General features: G+C 59.5%; 1 protein-coding gene across 6 annotated transcripts in view; it reads right to left on the bottom strand.

Annotated features, from left to right (window-relative positions):
• Positions 1 to 23,438, bottom strand: part of TCF7 (transcription factor 7) — a 32,967-nt gene extending 9,529 nt beyond the window's left edge. For all 6 annotated transcript variants that reach the window (XM_027604304.2, XM_027604305.2, XM_027604306.2 and 3 more), the window contains exons 1-4: positions 23,027 to 23,438; positions 22,795 to 22,861; positions 22,165 to 22,289; positions 174 to 285 (exon numbers count right to left, since the gene is read on the bottom strand). In XM_027604304.2, the coding sequence (XP_027460105.1) occupies positions 174 to 285; positions 22,165 to 22,289; positions 22,795 to 22,861; positions 23,027 to 23,278 (556 nt within the window). In that variant the 5' untranslated portion in view covers positions 23,279 to 23,438. The remainder of the gene's footprint in view (positions 1 to 173; positions 286 to 22,164; positions 22,290 to 22,794; positions 22,862 to 23,026) is intronic.
• Between the last annotated feature and the right edge of the window lie 983 nt (positions 23,439 to 24,421).

The raw sequence follows: 24,421 nt of genomic DNA, 5'->3' as shown, positions 1-24,421 counted from the left end.
CCACCTGCCCTCAGGCTCCCCATCCACCTTCCTGGTGTTTTCTTTGGGCTTTTGAGTTTGCCCAGCCCCAGGTTTTCCAGTTGTAAAAAGGGCCTAGCCCCTGGACTCAGAAGCTAGGGACTCGGCCCCCAGGCTCTGGGGCTGCCAGGCCCCTCCCCTTCCCAGATCCGTACCTTGTTTCTGGCTGATGTCGGCTGGTGCAGGTGTAGGGTGGGGGCTGCTGAAATGTTCATAGAGAGGAGAGAGTTGTGGGACGCTGTGGGCTGGCTGGCTGGCCTTGTTGTGCTGAAAAATGAGGGGGGGGTGTGAATGTGGGGAGACCCGAAGGAGGAAGGCCCAGGGCTGGGGGCATACATATAGACAGAGCCTGTTTTAGCTGTGCGGGTAGCCCAAATGTCAAAGGAAAGTGGGGTGGTTAAAACCACAGGCCTCAGGGAGGGGGCACCACTCAAGCCATCCTATGTCCAGCGGCCCTGCCCACAGCCCCGCACGCTTTGCTCAAGCAGCCCTACCACCTAGAGAGCCTCTCGGTTTCTATACACTTAATCCCAGAGGCACATCTCCCCTGTCCAGGAAATTCTTTCTGCCTCTGGGTCTGAGACACTCCTCCCCCCGCCGGCCCCACCCCCTCATCCCCCGGTTTCTCTGAGGCCCTGTGGCTTGTCTGGGGGGCTGCTCACGGCCTCCAGCCCCAGACATCAGGTAATGGTCTTGAGACCTGGCTTACCCCAGGACAGCCTGGAGTTTTCTTTCCTCCTCCTCCAGCCCCCAGACTCAGGGTTTGGAGTCAGACCCACTATTCCACCTCAGGCTTCACAGGATTTGTGGAGACAGGAGAGGCTCCCATCCGCCCTTTAACTCAGAGCAGGTGGGCTAGGTGGGGCCAGGCTCCCTCCAGGGCCAGCCCACCCAGCCCCCACACTTCCTGCTTCCTCAGCAACACAGACTCTTACTTTTCACACTAGTCACATGGATCTGTCATGAGATGACTCATGCTGGGAAGGGGGCTCCCCATGCGACCCAGCCACAGGGAGGTGCTGCTCGGGGCCAAGGCACAGCTCTGCATATCCCCAGCGCACCCCTGCACAAGCCGGGATCCTGGAGACATCATCTACCACTGAGGCTCAGCTTCCACTTGGAAAGTTCAGCTGTGGGGCTTCTGTGGCTAGGAGCACAGATAAGTGACTTCTGACTCATGGCACAGAAGCAGCAGGACATCTTTGGAGCAGCACAGTGGTGAGAGGTTGTGGCCTGGGCTCCTTCCCAGGGTGCAATTTCCCACTGGGTGAATTCAGCCAGACTCCCTCCCATCTCTGGGCTTCAGTTCCCTCTCTCGTGTACTGGAGTTCGTGATCCTTCATCACCAGGTCTGGGAAAGCTGAGGGTAGCTCACGGTGAGGAGGCCTGGCACAGGTCCCCTTGGGATTGGCTGTTTGGGGTCCAGTGAGGCGAGAGGGAAGGCCAGGTGTGAGCTGCAACTCAGCCGAGGTGTGAGGCTTCCAGGTGGACACAGGCTCACCCCCTCCCCCCGGCAGCAACCCTGGCTGCCCTGTCCCCCACACCTGCTGCCAGGGGAGCTTGAGGCGGGCCTACTGGCTGCAGCACCCTTCCCTCCGGGCCGCCACATCTGCAGTCCCCTGGCCGTTCATCGGCCCACGGGGCAGAGCCTCACATCCCAGGACTAAGCAGCCTGCGTTCTGTCCTCAGGCAGTCGGGGTGGTGTCCCGGCAGCACCACAGCCCCCTCGTGAGCACCCTGTGACCTTGAGGAGTCATCGGCTGGCCCCGTGGAGCTCCTGGGTCTAACGTGTGTGGCCTTCAAGAACGGACTTACAGTATCTTGTCAAATGGAGAGGATCACAGGGTTGCTGTAAGGGCAAAGCCACACAACACCCAAGAGCTCAATTCCTCAGGTGTTGCGTCATGAGGAAGGGACACGCAGGAAGCCCCTCACGTGCACAAAGGAAATGCTCCTCACAGTCCTTCCCTGGCCCTGAGGTGCTGGCCTCACACGGGCCAGTTTTGGTCTGAATTTGCCAGGGGGGGGATCTGCCTGAGGGTGGAAGACCCACCTGGCAGCCCACTGGCAACCTCAGCCCTGGAGGCTGAGGACGGGGCCATGGTGTCTCCAGGCCGTGGGGTGCGGCGACTTGCCCGTCGCTGTTCTAAGGCAGGGCTTTCCGAGCAAGCTGGGAGGCTCCTGCCACGCTCAGGCTTTCTTTATCCGCGGCCCGGACCCGGAGACACAACTGTGGCAGAGCCCGAGTGTGTGTGGGAACGAAGGGTAGAACGGAGGCCCCTCAGGCTTGCCGGCAAGGGTTGGCAAGAGAGGGGAATTGCGCTGGGGCGGCTACGGGGCGCGAGGACACCTGTGGAATCCTTCGTGTACCGCGTGCCCGCCGCGTGCCAGGGACTGCGCCAAGGCCAGCAGCCTTCCCACTGGGGTCCCGACAGGCTGCCCGTTCCCGCTGTAAATGCTCCCTCAGCCACCAGCTCATGTCTCGCTCCCCTTTGTTGCAAAACGCAGCTGCGCCATCCCCATCCTCGGCTCCTGTTCTTCGTTCTCGTGCCGCCCTTCAGCCCAGCCGTCCCTTGCACCGTCGCTTCACCAGATGGCTCCTGTCGAGGTCCCCAGCGACTGCCACACTACTGAACTCAATGCTCAGTCTGCCTTCTACCTGACCTCTCGGCGGGACTGGACACAACTCATTTCTCCTTCCTCCTTGAAACAGTTTCTTGGCTGGGCTTCCAGAATGCCACACAAACCTGACTTGCCTCCAAGCTCACAGGCTGCTCTCTGTCAGCCTGCTTCCTGCCTGCTCACCTTCCTGACCTGACCCAAGATGGCCCTTGGCTTTCCATCTCCCCTCATTCCCAGAGTGCTCTCATCCAGGGTCACAGCTTTCCACGTCTTCATCTGATGACTGCCATTCCGATCTCAGCCCCTGCTTCCTCTAGGGAACTCCACTCCCCAAACGCCTACTCACCACATCTACTCAGAAGTCTGAAATGCTCCCCAAACTCAGTACGTCCAAAGAAGAGCCTCTGGTTTCCTGCCCCAAATGCTGTTGTTCTCCGTCTTCCTCAGTTAATGGCCACTCCCTCCCTGCAGTTGCTCAGACACCCTGGAGTAGTCCTTGACGCTCTCACATCCCGCCTCCAGTCTGTCAGTCACCTCTCACCCGGACGACTCCAGTGGCCTCCTGCCCCTCCACCAGTCCTCCATCCAGCAACCATGTAAATCAGATCACAGCACTCCTGCCCAGAGCCGCCCACGCCCTTAGAGAACCTCCAGAGCACTGTGTGGTCAGGCCCCACTCCCGCCTGCTCCTCCCGGCTCACGCCCAGCATTTCCACGTGTGCTTCAGCCTCCAGCTTCCTCCTCCAGGTGGTCTAGTGATCGCTTTCAGGGGTGCCACGAGCGAAAGTGGGCAGGGGTGCTTAGGCTCTCTGACATTTATATTAACCTTTTCAGTACAGGATCCTGGGCCAGTTTGCCCCTTGAATAATGACGATGAGAAAAGCAGCCCTGATGACCTCACTGACCACAGATACAAAAATTCTGCCTTATCTTGGAATTTGGGGGAGCAGCAGCCAAGGGCCTGGGAAGCTTCCTGGAAGCCTCCGGGGCCTTTTTATCCTGATAGGGTCCCCAAGAGAGTGGTAGCCAGACATCATCAGCCTTGAACAGGCCTTGTGACAGACAGGGCCACAGCCTCAGGGCCCGTTCCCTCAAGAACCTGGGACTCTGGTCACCATTCGCCACCTAAGGGCACAAACGCCTGGAGCCCTGGCCCAGTAGGTGGGACGGAAACCCTCCACAGGTCCCTCCGGCCTGGGGGCTTTTGAATGTAAGCTCCTGCCTCCGAGAAGGCCTTCCCATCTAAGCCCTGACTCTGGCTCTTGGGCCCCCAGAACTGTAAGCCTGGCTGGTGGAGTGGGACCCCTGGAAGGAAGTCTTAGGACCAGAGCCTGGGGTCCAAGGTGCCAGCTTCAGGAAGACAGTCACAGAGTCCCACTCTGCCCGGGAAGTGGGTAGGGCCGGTCTGCTCCGAGGGAGGGAGAGGGTGGCCCCACAGCACATTTCTCAGCAACCCCCCCCCCCCCCCCGTCCCTGGGGAGGGCTAGCTTTGGCCAGGAAACCACAGAGAGGCCTCTCACCTGACGGAGGACCAGAGCTGACTGTCCTAGGCCAGGCTGGCTAAGCCTCACGGTGCGGAATCCAGCTCAGCCTACAGCCTGTGGCTGGGATGCATGTGTAGAATGGGTATTGAGGGGGTGGGAGGTAGGAGGCATTGCCCGATGGTCAGAGGGCTCTTTCTGTCCACCAGCCTTCCCTGGGAACTCGGGAAAAGCCTCTAATTAAACAGGAGTCTGCAGCAAAACCACAGGAGAGGTGCCAGGTGGGCAAGGGTGGGGCAAAGAGCCTACCATTCGCTGGAGGCCTCGGGGTGGCCAGGGCTCCGGGGCAGGGCACTGAGGGCCTGGCCAGTCCTTCCCACGTGGATGCAGGCTGCCCCTCAGCCTCACTCCCCAGCCCCCTCCATGTCTGCGCTGGTAGCCAGGGGGAACCGTCTGGCACAGGGCCCAGTGCCCCACGCCCCCCTCAGCCAGTGGAACGTCCCGCTCCATGGCCTCAGCACAAGGCTGTCCCAGGGCCAGGCCGCCCAGACAACAAGGTGGGGTTGCCTGGGGCCTGGCATGTGTAAGGGGAGCCCCGGGACTGGAGCTCCCCCCGCCGCCTCCTCCTGAAACTGACTGCCCAGCCTCCACGGGAAGGGGGCAGGCCTGGGCCGACCATCCCCACCAGGCCCTGAGCATCTCGACGCACAACCTCACCTGGCTTACCTGAGGGCAGAGTGCCAAGCACAGAGCTGCGCTCCCAGTAAGTGTTCACAACAGGGTGGAGTGACTACACAAAAGACCCAACAGCAGTCCATGCTCCTTGGTCAGGACGCTGCCCGGCCCCGTGATCTGCCTCTGCCTGCGTGCCCCCATCTCACACTCGCACACACACCAGGACGCAGCGCTACACGACAGGTCCAGGACTCGGAGACCCTGCGGCTGGCAGGCCGGGTCGGCCACAGTCTCGGCAGAAGTCATCCTTCCTGCTGGCGTGTGGCTTTTACTGCTTGGCACCCCTCCGACTCAAAATCCACTGTCCCGAAGGTGGTCCCCATTTTTCCGGAACACCTTCACTAGCCCATGGCTGGAAATTCCTCACTGTGCTGCCCTAGCATCGCTCCTCTCGTTGAGGAGCCCGGAGCCAGGAGGGGGATCTAAAGGCAGAGCGGGACAGGAGGAAGTGGAAATCCGGGACTCCGGGGGCAGGTCTCCTCTGCTCTGAGGTTGAGCTGGGGCCTGGCTGGGCTGCCCTCCCTCTCCCCCTCGCCCCCTTACTTCCTGCAGGCTCAGGTGAAAACTAAACACCATCGGCATTTTCCCTGCAGACCGCAGCGGTCTGCTCACAGGCCGTGTGCACCCTGAGAGCCCTTGCTGCCGCCGGCAGAGAAAACTCCCTCGCCTCTGACGGTTGACTCTGAAAACCCCCAAACGCTTGAGCCCCACAACACTTTCCCAGTGAAGAAAGTTGCTGCTTCCTCTGGCCTCACGCATGGGGGTGGGGAATGCGTGAGGCCCGACCAGGCCGGCCTCCCTGTGGCTGGGGGCGGGGGGGGGGGGCGGTTGCTGTGCCAGGAGACGTGCCCCCACCCCGCTCCCCCCCCCCCAGATCCTCCACTGATCACCAGCGGCAGACACCGTCAGTCAGCTCGTATCACTGAGCGCCTGGGTGCCAGGCCAAACAACTGTTTCGGGCTGAGAGAAAAGCATTTCCTGACAGTAAGTGGGCGGCTACCATGTGTGAGGCAGGGTTCTGAGTGCCCTCCAGAGGGTAACTCCTATGCTCCTCAACAACAGGCATAAATATTCTCTCCCTCCGACAGAAGAGGAAACTGAGGCAGGCAGAGGCTGTGCAGTGGGCCCAAGATCCCACAGTAGGCGGCAGAGGCCTGCAGTTGTCGCGCACGGACGCAGGGGCACAGGGGAGGGGTCGCGCACGGACGCGGGGAGCCCACCCGGTTTCCTTCTCCAGACTGCTTGCTCAGTTATCCGAGCCACTGCTTCCCTGACCCCAAAAATGCTTCAGCAGGCTCTAGCGCCGCTGGGATTGGGGTTCAGGCCATACCACCTGCCTGCCAGGGGGCACCGAGAGGCCCCCTGATGGCGGGAGCTGGACCTGCCAAGGCCTCGGTGCATGGGCACCCCGCTCATCCTGGCACAGCCACGCAGGCCCGCCCAGGTGCCTAGCTCTTCTCTGCCTCGGTGCCTCCGCCCACCCCCTCCTCCGTCTCCTCACCATTTCCCACGCTTCCTCCTGCTCTCTGCACACCTCGCCCCTTCTCATTCGGACCTGTCTAAGGGTCACTTCCTCGGAAAGCACCGTGACCTGGCTGCGGTCCCCCAGCCTCGCAGGCAGAGGTGCCCACTGGGTGCAGAGGTTGGCCTGGGGCTCCGGAGGGCAGGGCTGGCTTGTTAGTCATCTCCGCCTGTCCAGGTTCTGTCCTTGGCACGGCCACTAAGACTTGCGGAAGGAAAGGCCTCCAGAATCCCTGGTGCCCCAGGACCTCTGCACGCCCCACCCCCTCATCCGCTCTGCCGTGGAGCGGACAACAGCCCCCCTTCTTCCCCATGCTCCCGAGCCGGAGCTGGAGAGACGCCCATGGGGACGAGCTCACAGGAGTGGCGGATCCACACCTCGAGCCTCGTGTTCCTTCCAGGGCAGGGGGGCCGCTGGTGTAGTTACCGTTCTCTTCTGGGGGTGCAAAGAGGGGCAGTGAGTACTGTGGATGCCACGTGTGACAACCCATTCAAGAAAGGCATTCTTCCCATTTTACAGACGAGACACGTGAGGCTCTGAGGTTGAGAAGATTTCCTGTTAGCCATGCAGCCAAGTCCTCTCTCGGGTCCGTGCTGGGGCCCCTTGATGGGCTCTCGGGGTCTTTGGTGATGCCAGACGGCCACACTGTCTCCCCTCCTCTCCTCTCCAGCCACAGGGGGCTGCTCGGCCCTCCCTCGAGAACTCCCCCGACTCGGCTTGGCCAATTTGCATCCATCTCGCAGGCCTCATCATAAATGAGACTTCCCCCTGGAAGCCCTTCCTCGCCTCCCCGTGTGAGCAGGGGTCCCCTGCTATGGCCCCCCGGCCGCAGCACTGACTACTGTGCTGAGGCGTCTGTTCACTGGTCTGTCTTCACTGCTTCCCCGAGATCGGAGATTGTACCCTGCACTGTTTGTTACCTCAGTTAAAGCTGGGCCCTCAAGGCTGGGTCTCTAGCGGGGGGTCGGGGGGGAGGGTCCCAGCACGAGCCAGTGTTTAGGGAGGACGTGGCAGGCGCTGGACAGAGCACCCAGGCTGGGGCTGGGCACAAGGTCACAGCAGTACCCGGGAGGCCGGAAAGAGTTGGGGCCACTGCTTGGAGTCAGGGACCTCCTGCCTGACACCTGAGACCCCACACGTCCTCCTACCCACCGCCCCATCTCCTGCCTGCAGTACTTTGGCAATCAGGATAACCAGAAAGTCGAAGCCAGGGCTGCTGCTCGTTTCATATGGAGCCTTTGTGCTCATTAGAAAAAGTACGTCTTCCTGTGGACAGATACCTGGGCCCATGGTGAGGGCACATGGCTCGGGGTGCATGAGTATAGGCTAGGCCTCAGCTCCTTGGCCCGGCTCCCCTGCAAAACCCCACACATTGGCCATGCTCAGAAGTCCCCTCCACTTCTCACTGCTCTTCCCCGCCTTGCCAAGAGCCAGGCTCCATCCAGGGCCTGGCCCCGAGCATCCACTCTGGCCTTGATCAGTTCCTCCTGGCTCCTCTCTCACCTCTAGGGCCCACCAGGTAGTCCCACAGCTCCCCCAGACCCGTGTCTGGAGCTGGGAGCCACTGTCACCAGTGGTTGCTTAAGTGCCAAGGGATCTGGCCAGCTGCCGAGTGGGAAGCTCCCCCAAGGCCTGGGACGAGAAGAAAGCCCCCCAGACCTTCCAAATGGGACTTGCCTGCATATCAGCTGGGCCTCGATTTGTGGGTCCCGGCAGACCCTACCTCTGCACACAGACCCTGGCAGGGCTCGTGCCATTTTATCCCCAGCCCCCACTCGGGGCCCTGCTGCCCAGGACGTGGTGCTCTCCGGAGGACAGCCCGAAAGCTCCCCGCCCACAGCATGCCGGACACCTTGTGCCAGACACCCACCGCAGAGCACGGAGCCGTGGCCGTGTGGCTGGCTGAGCTGGAGGACTGGGGGATGGCTGGGCCACACCCCTGGGGACTGGGAGGCTTCGGTCCCACCTGCCAGCAGAGTACTATTGCCATGGTTGCACAGAATCCTGCCAGGTGTGTGTGGCCAGTCTACCAGCTGCCTGGCCTCAACATCAGATAACGGCCCTGCCACGGCAGAGGTGAGGACCAGAGTCCCTGCATGAGGCCTTGGCAAACCACAGGCCCGCTCTAGACCCAGCCTGGCCCCAAGGCACCCTCCGAGCTAGCTGAACCTCACTGAGCTGAGTGGCCTGGCCCACAGCCTCCAGTGGTTTCTGTGCGTTCGTTTACTTGTGTTTTCCTTCCTCCTCTTTGAGGTGAACGCCCCTCAGGACAGGATGTTTTCAGAGGAAAATAGAAGCTTCCGGGAGCTGCTGCAGCTGAGCTGCTCGTTGATGCTACTGACACACGGTGTGGGGACTGTGCAGCAGCCCCGCCCTCCCCAGCCAGGCAGTCCCTCGGCCTGCTCCTCTCCCGTGCCTGGCCGTTCGGGAGCCCGCCACGGGGCCGAGCAGGCCAGTACAACCTCGGAGCTCAGCCCACCTTTGGCAGGAGGGAGAGCACGGCTCTGCGGAGGGGGACCTGGGGAAGTTCAGGGATTTTGTTCCCGGAGGAGTAAAGCCAACAGGCTCTGTAGGAAAGGCAGGAAGGAAAGAGCAGAGTTAGAGACGGCAGCCCCCGCTAGGAACAGCCAGCGCCCACAGCCAGCGCCCAGCAGAGCTCCACCCCCGCCAGCATCCGACCAGTCTTCCCCCGTCACTTTACGACGCGCGCCGACAGGGAAAGCGAAGCCCAGAGAGGCTCAACAACTTGCCCAAGGTCTCATGGCAAGTAGCGACAAACGGGGATTGGAATCCAGCCCTGTGGGGTTCCTGGCCAGAGATCGTCACCGCTCAGGGGCAGACCTCGCAGACCAGCTGGGAGCAGGGCCAGCATGGAGACCACACATGGGAAGCCAGGGGTTCCCAGGTTCCCCTAACCTCACTCGGCGTCTCCCCAGCCAGACCTCCCGCCCATCGGGGACCTGGGATCTTAGACGCTGCTGGTAACACCATGCCGAGAAGCTTTCTGGCACTCACTGATGAGGCCTCTGACCCCCACCTAGCCCTACGTGAAGGGTGCCTTCACCCTGTCCTCACAGGAGCTGACTCAGTTTCTCAGTCATCAGTGACTAAAGGAAACCTGGGAGGTCATCCCTCCCACAGGGTCTGGCCTGTGCTCACCCCTCCACGTGTGACGAGGACTAAGGGCCGCTGCTGCCAATGGCAGCGGCTCTCACTGGGGCCTGTCCACAAGGACAAGCATGCTGTCTACGAGGGGGAGACCAGAGAGCCCAGGCAGCGCCTTGAAAGGCGGGGGGCTGATGGCACCACCAGGGTAGGCTGGGGAGGAGACCCGGAGATCTCAGCACTGCGTTTCTGCCCCGATTAATGTGAGCCAGCTTCTGAGAAGCAAAGTCAGGACGGGGGTTTCTGGTCAGCTGTCTGCACCAGCCCGAGGAGGACAGCCCTGCCTGGGGCTGTGGTCAGGAAGCTCCCTTGGGTCTCATCCTTGTAGCTCCTGCCACCCTTGGGGCCCTGCCTAGACAGAACCCAGCAGTTTACGCCAAGGGAAACAAGGCATGGAGCCGAAAGGAGCTGCTGCAGGCTTCTCGGCTCTCAGCAAGCCCTTCAGGACCAGTGTCCACAGAGGGAGCAGTGCAGGGCTGCTTCGGCTGCCACAAGGGCCCTTGGAAGACGGAGCCCCCAAGGAGGTTGAGTTAGGCGGTTCCAAAAACCACACCAGACAGCTCTTACAGATACTCACCAAGGTGTAACAGTGTAAAAATACATGGGAGATGGGGAAATACCAAACTCCTGGCGGGGTGGGGGGATGAGGAGTGCAGAGGGAGGGGGTAGAGGGAGCCAAGGGGCCCCAGCTAGGGCTATAAACCCCCCCCCCCCCAAGAAGGAGTGGATTGGTGTGTTTGTCTAAGAGGCAAGGAAGCATGGTGGTAAGGGCAGGACACACAGAAGCCTGGGTTCAAATCACTCCTCCAGCACTTAGAAGGTACAGGTCTCCCCAAGCCTTGGGCTCCTCATCTGTATAATGGTCCTCTCTCATGGGGTTGATGTTGGGATTAAATTAATGAAGAACAAAATAAAAGAAAGAAAAAAGACAAAAGCAAGCACATCCCAGGCTTTTCAGGAAAGCTGGACTTTGTGCCAGGCTGGGTCCACTGGCCCTTGATTTCCTTTGGACTCCTGCCTGACTGCTATCAGGCCAGACTGCCGAGATCCTGACTGGCCTTCAGTGACCAGAGCTGGGGATACAAGACAAAATTGCTCTTGAAATGCCCCAGCAGGATGTGCCCATGGTGGTGCGGGAGGCCACGCTAACAGACAGGACATACCCATGCCCAGGGACACCTCCGCTTCCTTAGGCCATTCCCAGTGACTCAGAGCCTAGGACAACCTCCAGCCCAACCCCACATCACATGGAGGAAGGCACCTACTCCAGAGAGGCCCGACCCTGAGCACCAAGCTAAGCCAGGACCGGAGCCACAAAGAGCAAAGGGTCTAAGAACAAACAGTTTTTAAGTTACATCCTGCACACTTTCATCAGGCATCAGACCTGACCGATCGTAAATGTTATTTGGAAATACTTTCCAGGGCAACATTCATTCTGGAAACCCTGGGCTCCTGCTTCCAACCACGAAACACAACCCTTGTGGCCCTAACAACGCTGACTTGTCAGATGTCCAGGGAGGAAAGTATCCGGCCCTGACCCAGGCCCAGAGCCGTGAGGTCATGCCCAGGAGGGGCATTGAGGGCCAAGTGTGTCCTTGGGGCCAGAGAACCCAGCTGGACCCAGCTCACGAGCCCAAGAGGAGTGGGGGTACCACGCAGCGTCGAGGCCTGCGGTGCCCCCATCTCCCACATTTGAGAGCAAAGCGGCAGAGCACCAAGGAGCATGGACCTTGGGGTAAAAGAGACCTAAGTCCAAGCCTTGCCTCTTCCAGGTCCTAGCGCATCCTTCACCTCTCTGAGCCTCAGCTTCCCCATCTGTGAAATGAGAGAAGTAACAGTCACCACTTTCTCGGCTTCCTGTAAGAGTCTTGATACTGGGACTTAGATACTGGGCATGGGCCAGCACTTGGGAAGTTCTCGACACACGCACCACTAAAGCTGCTGCCATTCCCTCAACTACGGTTTGCTGAGCGCCTGCACTGCACTGTGCCCTGTGCAGGGACTGAGAGGCCGGCAGTGGAGAGGACAGATATGGCCCAGGCCCCGCAGACCTTCTCCAGCCCTTTCGGACCCAAACCACCGTCCCCGGAACCCCACCTCCACACGGCCACCAACCCTTGTGGCCTTGGCATCGCAGCTTCATCTGTCCCTACACCCTGCGGACTATGGTCACCCCCAAGCCCCACCCATGGCCGGCCCACCACAGCTGGGCGGCTCCCGCCTGCACACTGAGCCAGCCGCCGCACTGCAGGGTGACTGCTGTAGCCCGGCACGCACGGAGCAGCCGCCCCGCCTGGGCCCCGGCTGTACCCAGCAGAGACCTCAGTGCTGCCACCACAGAGCTCTCTGCAGGCTGTCTCTCCGCGTCCCCAAGGGCCCACCCACCCTCTGCCCGCCTGGCCACTGGGCCAGCCACAGAGCCATCTGATTTGAATGAAACTTCAAACTTAATGACTTTCATGCTGGTTATTTAAAACGCAATGTAATTTTCTTAAACACCCTATTATTTCCTTTGATAGCTACAAAGCTTCCCCCAATCCCATAAGCATGTTTATTTTTAGGGAAAAGAGTGGTTTGCAGTTGGGTCACAGAGACCATAGGGAGAGGGAACCCACAGAAAGCAGGGCAAAGAGTCAACCCCAGAGGCCTGGAGATCTGCAGCTGCCCTGCCTCCCTGCTGGGGCCAGCCGTCCGCCGACACTACAGGGCCCGGGCCGGCCCCCACCCTTCTCGAGCCAGCACATCAGCCAGTGGCCCTCCTGTCCAGCACCTGACAGTGGCCAGTGCTCCCCCTCCACAGGGCCCCAGGGTCCTCATCTGTAAGATGGTGCCACTAGCTTCCCACAGACATTCCAGGCATGTATGGGGCTGGGAAAGGGGTCCTGGGGCCACCGACACAGCCCCAGCTGCCTCCCTCCTGCTTCCTCCAGACATTCTGCCCTGGGTAAAGCCCTGGGGCCTGGAGCTTTGACCAGCTGGATGAGATCTGTGCCCAGAGAGAGTGGCCCCAGGCAGGGGCTGCCGCTCCCTGTCAAGGGAGGTGGCCTGCTGGTGGGTGTGCGTGCAGAGGTCAGCTGAGCCCCACCAATGCGGGGCGTCCTCTGGGAGTGGCTATTTTTAGATTATAGGCTTTCATGTGGCCAAATGATGTGGAGTTTACAAAGCATCGGTAATGCGTTTCAGATGGCGGCCCAGCAGAACGGGAGGCTAGGCCTCTACCCCCAGAGCCAGGTCAGAGTTAGTCAGAATGCCCTCAGCCTGGACTCCCGTCACCTGTCATTCCCACCCCCTCCCATCTTCCTTGCCTGATGATGGGGAGGCTGGCCTGGAGCAGTCCTGGCAAGGCCCAGCAAGTGCCCCCTGAGGCCCACCTGAGCGGCAGATGCCTCTAGCCCACACTTATCTGAACCTCAGAAATCCTTCCTGGCCAGGGATCCCCACTCCCAATTTAGAGAAGGAAGTGGAGACCTAGAGAGGTTAACAGATTTGCTGGAGATCACACAGCCAGGAGAGAAGGTGGCTCTGTCCTCTGGCTTCCTTCCCCATCACAGCTCCCTGCCCTCATGGGCAAACTGGGCTTTCTGGGAGGGGGAGACATGCCACCCTGGCTAGGCCAGCCCACACATGGTGGGGAGGGGCAGCCCTAACTGCCAATCCCCAAAGCCCACTGTTCCTGGGGTGGGCCATGTCCTGCCAATCCGTGCCTTAGCCACACATTCGTCATTTGGAAGCAGACAGTGCGGGGCCCCAACAACCTTCCTGTCCTGGAGAGAGAAACAATTGGTCGTTTTCATGGGAGGGGTAGGGGAAGCTTATTTGGCAGAACGTCTCCTTCCTCTGACCTCCAGGGAGCTCTGGCTGTAGAGTTGGCTGTGCCCGAAAGCTCGGTCACCAGTCTTCCTCTGGGCTCCAAAGCCATGTCTGCTGGCAAAGCCTGGGCAGTCAGTCTCCACGGGACAAGCTACATGGGCAGCCCCCACCCCACGGGAGAGGGCCAGACTCACGCCCATCCTGGCCCTAGCCCAGGCCACAGCCCCTATCCAGCAGGGGCCATCCCTCCCCACACGAGGGGACTGCACCAAGGGGAGCCCAAGGTTCTAGCGGGACCAGAACAGGCCAGACCCTATGACCCGGACAGAACCCAACCAGGACCCACCTGACAACTGTGCGTGCTAAGGCCACATCTTTTTAAGGGAGGGCGGTGGTGCCCAGGACCAAAACCCAAGCATCATGGATCTGTAAGCAGAGGCACCCAACTGCCTGAAGGAAGAAGCTACCAATGTCCTGGGTTCTCAAAGACCTTCCCCAGACTTGAGTCCTGCTGAAGACAATGCAGAGAAAAGGTACTCTCTATGCCCTGGCTAAATCACCAACGGGCTGAGGGTCCTGACCTCTGGGGTTCAGTTCCTCTCAGTCAACAGGAGGACAAGACCCTGGACTCATGACCCGAGAGAGAGATGGAGAGTCAAATGAAAATGCAGTCGTCTACCTTCGAAGCTCTGCTGCCTTGCATGGGCCAGCGCGCTGGGTCTCCCCTGCCCAAAACCCACCCCTTCCCTTGGCCTTGCTCGCGCTCCTCCTCCCAGCTCGGGGTCTCGCAGCGTCCACCCTGCCCCGGCTGCTGGCCCTGTCTGCCTCTCCCTCCATGGCCAACTCAAACCATCTGCGACGGTCACCACCTGGCCCTTCGTGCTGCCAACACACCGTGTGTGCCCGCCAGCCACTCCCAGGCTCTGGGACCAGTGCTGCCTGCATATCAAGGTCACATGCTGGGCCCTCCCTGCTGGCTCTTCTCCAGCCTCACCTCGTGCTCACCGACCCTGGGCTTCGGGCTGCCCTTCCAATGACCAACAACATACTCATTTCTGTTCTCTGCTCAAACTGCCCCGCCCCCAGAGCGTTCTCTCACGTCACCGGTGCAGGGTTCCAGCTGGCCCTCTCAGGAAGCTCTTCTGGCTGCCCCCCAGCCGGCCTCTCCTTCCTCACTGCCCTTCATCCAACTTGGGCAGAACCTCGAAGTTAACTGCGAGCCCCCAGGAGAATCTCTTTGCCTCAAGAGGACTGAGCTCCGGAGGGTAGAGACTACCGCCCCTCTGTGCTGAGCCAAGGCCAAGCACGCAGGGGCTCGGAAATGCCATCAGGGGCCTGGAACCAGGGTTCCAGATAACAGCAGCCATGCTGACACGGGGCAGGCTGGACAGCTGCGCTCCATGGCGCCGCAGGGGAGCCGGCTGCTGAGCTGAGGAGGAGCAGGTGTGGGGGCTGTGTCCCAGCTCAGCTTCAGGAGCCCCCCCCCTACAACCTGGCATGGCACCCTTTGCAGGAGCTCTTCACCCCGGTGTTAGCAACCCACTCCCCGGTGCTTGCACTCACAGCATCGGCCACGTAGCTGGGGCCCCACACATGCCGCCTCCTTCCATGCCCCAGGGACCCTCCTTCTCCTTGTTTCTCGATGAGGAAACTCAGGCTTCCAGAGGTTAAAGAACTCACGCAGGGCCTCTCAGCCAACGAGTGGCAGATACAGTATTTGAGGGTGGGTCTTCCAGACAATGCCCTCCCTTTCCGTGCCTCTAAGGTGCCTTGGATAGGTCCCTTCCCTGACCTGGCCTTCCTGTCCCCACCAGTAGAGAAGGGTGGTTACCCAAAGATCTGCGCACTGTACTGTTGGGGAAGGGGGGAGCCCTGTGACCTGATAAAACACCTGTTTCCTCCACCCGAGTCTTGTTTGTACACAGCGGCAGGAAGCTACCAGTCACAAGGTGTGAGGGAGTGTGACTGTATGGCTTCAGGACCACAGGCCCCCGAGGAGCTCATAGGGAGGCCGTGACACCCCCGCCCCTCCCTGCAGCTGGACCCACCCTCATCCAGCCTGACCTCAGCAGTCATTTGACTTAAGACCAGGATCCCCCGAAGCCCAGGCTCACGGCTCAGCTAAACCTCCTTTGCTGCCGGGGCAAGGGGTGGGCTGTGGTCTCAGGAGACCCAGGAGGCCACGGGCTGCTAGCAGCCTCGAGGAGGTCACCACCAAGCCCACCCCTCTTTAGCTCCACTCACCACCTGAGTCTCGGAGCACCTGGGGAGGTGGGCAGAGCTATGGAAGCTGGCTCGATGAAACCCTAGTATGACTGGGTAAAGACTACCCGGGCCTTGGTGACCAGCCCAGGGCTCTGTCAGCCCCTCCAGCCCACTGAGCTAGAGGAGTGGGCAAGGATCCTGTAACTACAGCCCCTGTGGATGGGGTGCGGTGGCGGCTTGCAGGAGGAGCCTCCTTTGTGGTGCTCTCCTGGCCCTGAAAGGCAGCAAGATGGGACCCCGAAGGTGAAGTCGCACCTTGGGGGCTGCAGATTTTCCAAACACCACAGCCAATACCACACAGCCTTCCAAGTCAGGAAGGAATGCAAGTCAAAATAACTTTTAAGTCCCATTTCCCACCATGAGCCTATTGAACGAACAACAGAAAAGAAGAAACTTCATGTTGGGAGTTTGCATGCTTCGACACTGCAAGGAACCCCACAGCAAACTGGGGCCAGAGGGAAGCAAAAGGCTGTAATTCTTCCTACCACTTTATTTTTTTATGTAATCCCTACCCCCAGTTTGGGGCTCGAATGCACGATCCCAAGATCAAGAGTCACAGGCTCTACCCATTGAGCCAGCCAGGCATGCCTGATTCTTCCTGCCTTTTGACCCCACAATGCTTACGCATATTGCTTCAAGAAAATAATCAAAAAGGAAACTAAAGAGTGATTTGGGGGCGCCTGGGTGGCTCAGTCGTTAAGCGTCTGCCTTCGGCTCAGGTCATTGATCCCAGAGTCCTGGGATCGAGCCCCAGCATCGGGCTGGGCTCCCTGCTCAGCAGGAAGCCTGCTTCTCCCTCTCCCACTCCCCCTGCTTGTGTTCCCTCTCTCGCTATCTCTCTCTGTCAAATAAATAAATAAAAATCTTAAAAAAAAAATAAAGAGTGATTTGTACACAGCATCATTCCCGCTGGCAAGGAAGGCAAGCTGTGAGCAAACAAGAAGCTGCCTGAGGGATAACAAATAAAGATGCTATATGTGGGCACCATCTGCGGGTGCAAACATGCACCCCCACACCAGGGGAAGAACTGGGGCAAGACAGGACGGGGTGCGCACATGTATGACCATGTGAGCAAAGGTCTGAAAATGGTTTGGAAGCTGGTGACCAAATGGGTCTTTTCCCTATTTTTCTTACAAAAGAGCTTCAGCTCCGAACATCTTCCACAAAGGGCTTTTACGTGGCTAGGGAAGCGGGGGCTTCTTTCAGATGAATCTTTGAGCATGGCAGGAGAGGCTCTCAGGATGGAGAGAGTAGTGGGGCTTCCATCCTGGCTCCAAGAACTGTACTTCCCCTCCCAAGAATCCCTAGGTGAGGTACGGTAGCAAGAAAGGGGCCTGTAAACAGGGCGCCTGCGGGGCGGGGGGGGGGGGGGTGGCGCTCAGTCATTTGACTGTCTGACTCCTGATTTCAGCTCAGGTTGTGATCTCGGGGTCTTGGGATCAGGCCCCATATAGGACTCACTCCCCACTCAGCAGGGAGTCTGCTTGAGATTCTTTCCCTCTCCTGCCCCTCCCCTGCTGGCTTACTTGCAAGCGCTCTCTCTCTCTCTCTCTCAGAATAAATAAAGCTTTAAAAAAAGGGGGGGGCCTGTACACCTATGTCCCTGTCCCAGAGCTAGCCCCCAGGGTTCAGACCCCCAGACCCCTGTGGCCCAAAGTAGAGATACAACCTTCCAGATGGGAGTCTATGTGGGGCCTGCCACTGAGCCACCACTAGTCCCACACGAGCCAGGAGAGCAAGGGAGAAGGGATCAATTATGGCCAAACCCGAACCTCCCGAGCCCAGGACACACTGGCACCTTTCTGGGCACCTCCCTGGCACTGCTGCCTCCAGTCCACACTCCAACTCTGGGAGGAGGGCTCACCACTCCCATTGTGCAAATGAGGACACTAAGGTAGAGAGATACTTTTGACAGATGGGCTGCCTTTGGTCTCAGTACAGCGAGTGCATTGTAAAGCAGGGCCACCCACTGTGGCCTAGAGAACCAAGGTGGGTGAGGCAGCAGAGGCCTGGGGGAATGACAGAGGGCCCCACTTGGATGTTCACAGGAGGCGTCTCTGGGGAAGTGATATTTGAATTCAGCCCTGAATGACAAATGAGAAGGCGGCAGCTCTGGGAGAGCTGGGGAAGAGAATTCCAAACTGAGGGAACAAGTGCAAAGGTCCTGAGGTGGAGAAGAACAGGACGGGTGTAAAACAGACGGAGACACTGCAGTAGCTGCTATTTAGGAAGAGAGGAAGAGTATGGCACAGGTGAGGAGGGGCTGTCAGCAGGGCCAGCCACCCAGGCACTAGGGCTGTGGTAAGTGGTTTGGACCTTACTCCAAGAGCAATGGGAAGCCACTGCGGGGTTTCATCTGATTGATGCTGGGCTGGTGTGTGGAGCCTAGATTGGGGGTTAGGGCAGGGGTTCAGAGGGGGGCCAAGGTTGAGGTAGAGGGAGCCCGGGGCGGCCGTTACTGTCTTCTGGGTGAGGGATGGTGGTGGCCTGGGCTTTAGGTGGAGACTGGAGTAGAGAAGTGGGAGATCTGGCATGTTTGGAGGGGGAGCCCAGGTACTCTTTGTGCTCCTCAGCTGGCCGACTCTGCATCTTCAGAAAGCTGCTTGGCAGACCCTCCTCCACAGCCCACAGCCCACGTGGGGGCCAGCTCCACCCAGGACGCCCCAGCAGGGCCTTCTGTGACAGCTCTCCTCCAACCAGGGCCTGGTTCCAGTCTGTTCATCTGTCTCCTCCACTCAGCTAGGCACTCCCAGAGGCAGAGGCTGGCTGTGATCTGTCTTGTGCCCAGCCTGGTGCCAGACCGCTCCTAACAAGGTTCACTCCAACCGGGGCTGGTGATCAACCCTCACTAACCGTCCCCAGCAAGACCCGGCCACTCCCTCTCTCTGAGGCTATGGAGGGCTGGGTGGGTGCATCTCTGCAGAGCTTCCCTGGACATGGTGGCCGTGTGTCAGCAGCACTTCCTTCCTCTGCTCAAGTCTTGCTCATACCTGCACCTCCTGCTCCCCACAGGGCTCGTTAGCACAGCCCTCATCTGACCTCAGACCTTGGAACCTGGGAATGTGAGCTCAATGGCCTGGAACGCAAGCAAGGGTCCACTGCCTCAACTGGGCTCCCCCACACTGGAGCTGATGCCCGAGCCCCTAGCTTGGGGCAGGCACATACACCGGGACGGCTGTGGAGATCAGGCCTGGGGAACAGTCCCAAGTCCCTGCAAGAGCCAAAAGGCTCAGCCTTTTTATTTTTTTTCAATTGAGATGTAATTCGCACATCATAAAATTCAGTTTCAAAGTATACTGTTCAGCGGCTTTAGTATATTCACAGGGTTGTGTACCCATCACCACTGTCCAATTTCAGAACACATTCATCACCCCAAAAAGAAACCCCATACCCATTAGCCATCACTCCCTATTCCCGTCTTCCCTCAGCCCCTGGCAACCACGCATCTATGTTCCATCTCTATAGATTTGCTTATTCTGGACATTTCATCTAAATGGCTAAAGGCTCAGCAGCCTTCCAGGCCATAGACTCCGAGTGGAGCCCACACAAGGGGCCACAAGAGAAACCGGGCCTCATCTCCTTTCTGAGAAGGTTTGCGCCAGGCTGGCAGTCTCACCCATCCAGGAGTCTGAGTTTCCCTAGGGAGCGATGCCTTACTCATCCCAGAATTTCCTCAAAGTCAGGCCCAGGACGAGCTCACTGCTCCTTCCACCCCCACCCCCACCCCCGATCTCGGAGCAGAATAGAGCAAACAAAACAGAAACAAGGACTGGCTACTGGTCAAAGCCAGAAACAGTCTATAAGCCTACATCAGATGCCTCACAAACAGCAGCCATGAAATAAACTTTGACCTAATTCTCCCTTCCCAAAACAGAGTTCACAAGAAGGCACGTACCAAAAAGAAGCACGCTTTTAGGGGAAAAAATCTCCCTCTGCCCCCTGGCAGCTGGCTGTGAGGTAGTCATTTGGTCCATTGCCCCTGGCAAGCTTTGAGTCTGCCCGGTTTGAGGCATCCAACATGGTAGCCACATGGGCGTGCCACCCACACGTGGGTGGAGGACACCTTGGCATGGGCTTTCCCCACTGTCTGGGGAGGTTAAGCGACTGGCCTTAAAAACCTGTCAGCACAACTGCTGACTGCCTGGATTCTCTGAGAAAGGGCAAAGGGGGCTGGGTGGCCTAGATCTAAGGCTCATGGGCAGGGGCTGGGCAGCCTGACATCTGTCCCCTGAAGAGGGGCTCAGGAAAGCAGAGCTTGGGAAGAAACCTCCAAAGGCAGTTTTTCCTCAGGGCCCTACAATGGACTCCTGACCCACTGTAAGAGTATCTTTTCTGATACTCTGATACATATGCTCCCAAAACATGGAGTCAATCAAATTTGCTTTTTAAAACCAACCATATTTTAAACGTTCACACAACTTTTCGGGTAACACAAGCCACTACTCCGATTTGCTATTTATTTTGAACTATCAGGTTTGCTTAAAAGAGGCTCCCCTATATTCATGGACATTTTCCTTACCCGGTGTCACCCCAACTTAGGCCCTTGCCTCTGTCCTTGTCCCCAGCCCCACAGAACAGCTGGTTCCAGCACACAGAACATTAGCTCCAGAGCCTGTCTTCCTCCTCCCATGTTCCCAGAAGCCAGGCAGTGGGAGGCTGCAGCTGGGTGGGGAGTAGGGCAAGGGGATTTACGTCTAGAGGAGAGAGTATGATATACAGAAAAGCCTCTGCTATAGCTTAAGAAAGATGCCCAAGTTGAAAAAACAAATGACCGCAGGCCAGGAGAATAATGGTGTGCCTGCCCTCAGCCCCCACCCCCAATCCTGACTGTTGGAGTTGGCTGTCTGTCGCCTACACTCTGATCAGTGTGAGCTTAAGGACACCAAATGGTCTCATCACCACACCCTGAAAGAGAACGAGGCCCTCCCACTCTGGGCACTCTCCCACTGGCCCAGGCCCTGAAAGGAACGCAGAAATCCCGCCTCTTCCCTGCACCACTGTGGAATCACAAGAGGCTGGAGGGGAACAGTCCTTCCTAGGACTGTTCTTGGGCCTAGGCCTTTTGTCTACTCAAGGCCGTCACAGTGACCCCAGCACCCTATGCAAGCAACTCACCTGCCAGCAGTTTGGCAGCGCTGCATTATGTCAAGTTGGCCCAAAATCTAAGGGTTACACGTTGTTAAGGGACCCAAAAGCATCTACGTTAAGCATCTGCTTATGCAGGGCGGAGGTCTCTGAGGAGAGGTGCTGCATCAGGTGGCAAGGTCAGAGGGCAAGCCCCCTGCCCCATAGACTTGAAAGAAGCAAGCACCTCACAGACGGAGCCATCCTAGAGCAGAAAGACCACTCAACCAACATGCTCCTTCTGCCTCTGAGGAAATGGGGAGTCCAAGCAGCAAGGAGCTCATTTCTGCAGTCAACAGTTTACCAAGTTTTCCATTCTGGGGTTTGTAGAGAGAAGCCTCAATCTGCCTTCTCACCTCCCACCAGCTTCAGCATGAAAACAGCTTTCAGAACCAACCCTCCTCCTTCCTGATCTGAAACAGCCTGGCAGTCACCCTCCTCCCTCGGAGTGATCCTCCAACTAGCCATGTGAGCCACCTACCTGCTGGCCCCTCCTGCACTGGACCTCCATTTGCAGCCACCAGAGTTCCCCAAACACTTCGTGTACTTTAGGAGCTCTAATCTCACCCTTGATTTAGGCCAGCTGAGGACAGTCTGAAACACTAAGCTCAATTTTTTTTAAGCGCAGCTGTACTGCTCCAATGCACTCAGAATAGGCTCTTTACCTTTAGATCATCTGTACCAATGAGGCAGAAAAGCATGGTTTGTAATGATCTGGGGCAGAAAAGCATGGTTTGTAATGGTCGTGGAATCTTTTCGAAGCACCTAAACATATGTAATTAGTAAAATCATTAAAGGGGCCCCTTACCCACACCACTGATTTGAAACCACCTCCCAGAGCTTATGAGAACAAACCAGTCTCATAAAAACCTACTTTCTACACATAGCGTTCAGGGTCTTTCTCTAGCAAGGGGGCATTCATGCCAATAAGGATAGAGTGAGTAGAGCATGTTTCTCCTGCACAACCAAGAGCTCTGAAACACACTACCCTTTCTGCCCATTCTTCCAAACACCCAGGCTTGGGTTCTTAGGCTTGGGGAGAAGGCTAACTGCAAAACTCACAGCTAAGACCACACTACCAACACCACCCTCAGGAGGGGAGGGGATGGTGTCAGCTCAAAAATTCTGGGAAAAGACTCTACCCTGGCATTACCTAGCACCAGGACAGGGCCTGCACCTGCTTGTGAGCAAGCTAGGAAGACAAAAGCCAACAGCTGGAGGGAAGGGGGGCGCCTAGGGCAGTCTCTCTCCTTCCTTCTGCAAAGTTCTCCCGGTTCAGATCACACTGGGCGTGTAAGGGAAAAGGCACCAGAACACAGTTCTCACCTATCTATCTTCTTCTAGGCAAAAGTCACTTGTTGCCCATGCCTCACATACCTGGTCAAGGAGGTAGCAGGCACAAGGCCTGCCGGGGCCACTTACCAGCGGGGGCTGCGGCTGGGGGTGCTGCCCTGCTCCCGAGTGGGGCGGGTAGTGCATGAGCAGATTGAAGGCGGAGTAGACGGTGTCTTTGTACATGCCGCTGGCGCACTCTGGGGCCTTCAGGCCTGGAAAAACCACAGCTGGGTCAGATGCGCCCGACCGGGTGGCTCGGGCTGGAGGCAGTCTGCTCTCCAGAGAAAGAATTGCCGAGGGGTCCGGCTCACGTGTGTGGCCGGAGAAGGCACGGGCTGGGGGTGCCTCAGTTCGGATGCAGGACCCCGAGTCCAGGCCTCCCCTCGGCGGCCCCTACTTGACCCCCAGCCCGCCCTCCGGGCCAAGGAACCTGGGCCAACGCTTTCTCCTCAAGACTGGGGATTAGGCAGTCACCTGGGCAGGAGGGGAGGCAGAGATGGCGGGGGTCTGTTTACTCCTATAAAGGTCAGGGCACCGGAAGTGACTCGAGCCCGGCGGCGCCCTGGAAACCCGCCCCCACTCCCCCCGCCCCGGCTCTGCCGCCTCCTTTAGCTGCCGTGGGGGCAGGCCCCCCCGGTCCCCCCCAACCCCGTCCTCGGTGGCCCCCTGTCCCACCCGGGCCCTTAGCGGGTGGAGGGGAGGCGGACCGAAACTCACCGTCCTCCAGAGACTCTGGAAGTTTGTCGGGGAAAAGTCTCTGCGAAGTGTGCTCCCGTTCGAGCGCCTGCGGGGAGATCCAGAGGGGCCGTGAGGGGCGCCGGGCTCGCGGCCCGGGGCAGGAGGGGTCCGAGGGATGGGTACCCCAGGGGCCCGGGAGGGCGGGGCGGAGCCGGCCGGGGGCTGGGGGCGGCGGGCGCGGGAGGGGCGCGGGGCGCAGGCCGGCGCTCACCTCAGCCCCGACCTCCGCCTCGCCGCGGGCCCCGGCGCCGGCCCCCGGGACCTCCGCGCCGCCCGCCGCGCCCTCGGACTCATTGACCAGCGACGACTTGAGCTCGGCCAGGTCGCGCTCCGGGCCCGCGGCGCTGTCGCGGCTCTTGTCGTCCTGCTCCTCGCCTTCGTCCTGGAAGGCCAGCAGCTCGTCGGGCGCGCCTAGGTCGTCGCCCCCGCCCGCGCCGCCCCCGCCGGAGTCCAGCTGCGGCATGGTGCGCTCCGCCCGGGCGCGGGGCGCAAGAGTGCGGGGCGCGGAACCGGCCCAGCAGGCGGCGAGCCCGGAGTCCGGACCTCCGAGCCCGAAGCGCGGCGGGCGGAGCGCGGACTGACTCCGCCTGGGCGAGCTGCGGGCGCGGGGCGCGGGGCGCGGGGCGCGGGGCGCGGGGCGCGGGCGCCAGGCTGAGCGGCTCCGGGAGCTGGCGGGTCCGAACATCAAAGGCGCCGCCGGCCGAGCGCGGGGGGCGGGGCGGGGACGCCGGGGGCGGGCCCTGTTGGTGGGCGGGGTCAAGCCGCCCCGCCCCGCCCCTCCTCTCCCCGAGAGGCGGGGACGTGAGCAGCGCGCACAATCTTAAAGGGCTAGCTCTCCCCGGCGTCATTCTGGGAGGCGTCCGGCAAGTTTGAAAAGCATCACCCTTCTTCCGAAATATGGGAACTCTAAAGGAGACTCCTGACCCCGCTTCCTCACCCACAATAAAGGATTCCCGCTCTGCGCCCGGGGTTTCTCCCCCAAGTGCCAAGGGAGCGGGTCTCCTAGGCCCTGGGGCGGGAACTGGAACGCAAGCCAAGGTGTAATCGCTTTGGCGCGCCGGACCAGTACGTCCAGGGCTTGAAACTGGGGACTTCCTAGAGGTTGAAGGCTGTTCGAGGCTGCGCGCGAACCCCGCCTGGCAGGGTTAGGATTCCTCAAATTCCCGGTCTCTGCCCTGTTCTCCAACCTTAAGCCGACGTGGGACCTCCTTCCAGGCTGCCCAGATACAACGCGAACACAAGCATATTTCCCTCACACATTTATTGAGCGCCTGTTGCGTGCGGGGCTCATGCATCACACATCTGCCATGTGGCATCTCCGAGGCTCGAACAGAGCCAAGAGGACAAGGAGGAAGGATCCCCCAAACCCCGTGAGGATCCTTCAGCCACCCACCCCCTCCCTCCCTCCCAACTCGGTTCTACGCCTAGAACCTGCGGCCCAGGGATGCGAGCCTTTGGGCAGCCACGTGGGCCGCGGGATTCCGAAGAGGGGTGGGTCGTCAGAAGCAACTCAGCACGGGAAGTCGCATTCCTATGGGGCCAATTGACTCGGAGCCTGACGACCGCGGACTCTCGCAAGATCCAGGCTGCAGGCTCTATTAGAGCC

Source organism: Zalophus californianus, chromosome 5 (assembly GCF_009762305.2).
Source record: "Zalophus californianus isolate mZalCal1 chromosome 5, mZalCal1.pri.v2, whole genome shotgun sequence".
In the NCBI taxonomy this organism is placed as follows: Eukaryota; Metazoa; Chordata; class Mammalia; order Carnivora; family Otariidae; genus Zalophus; species Zalophus californianus.
The sequence above is the reverse complement of the archived record's forward strand: the minus strand, read 5'-3'. Positions and strand labels throughout refer to the sequence as shown.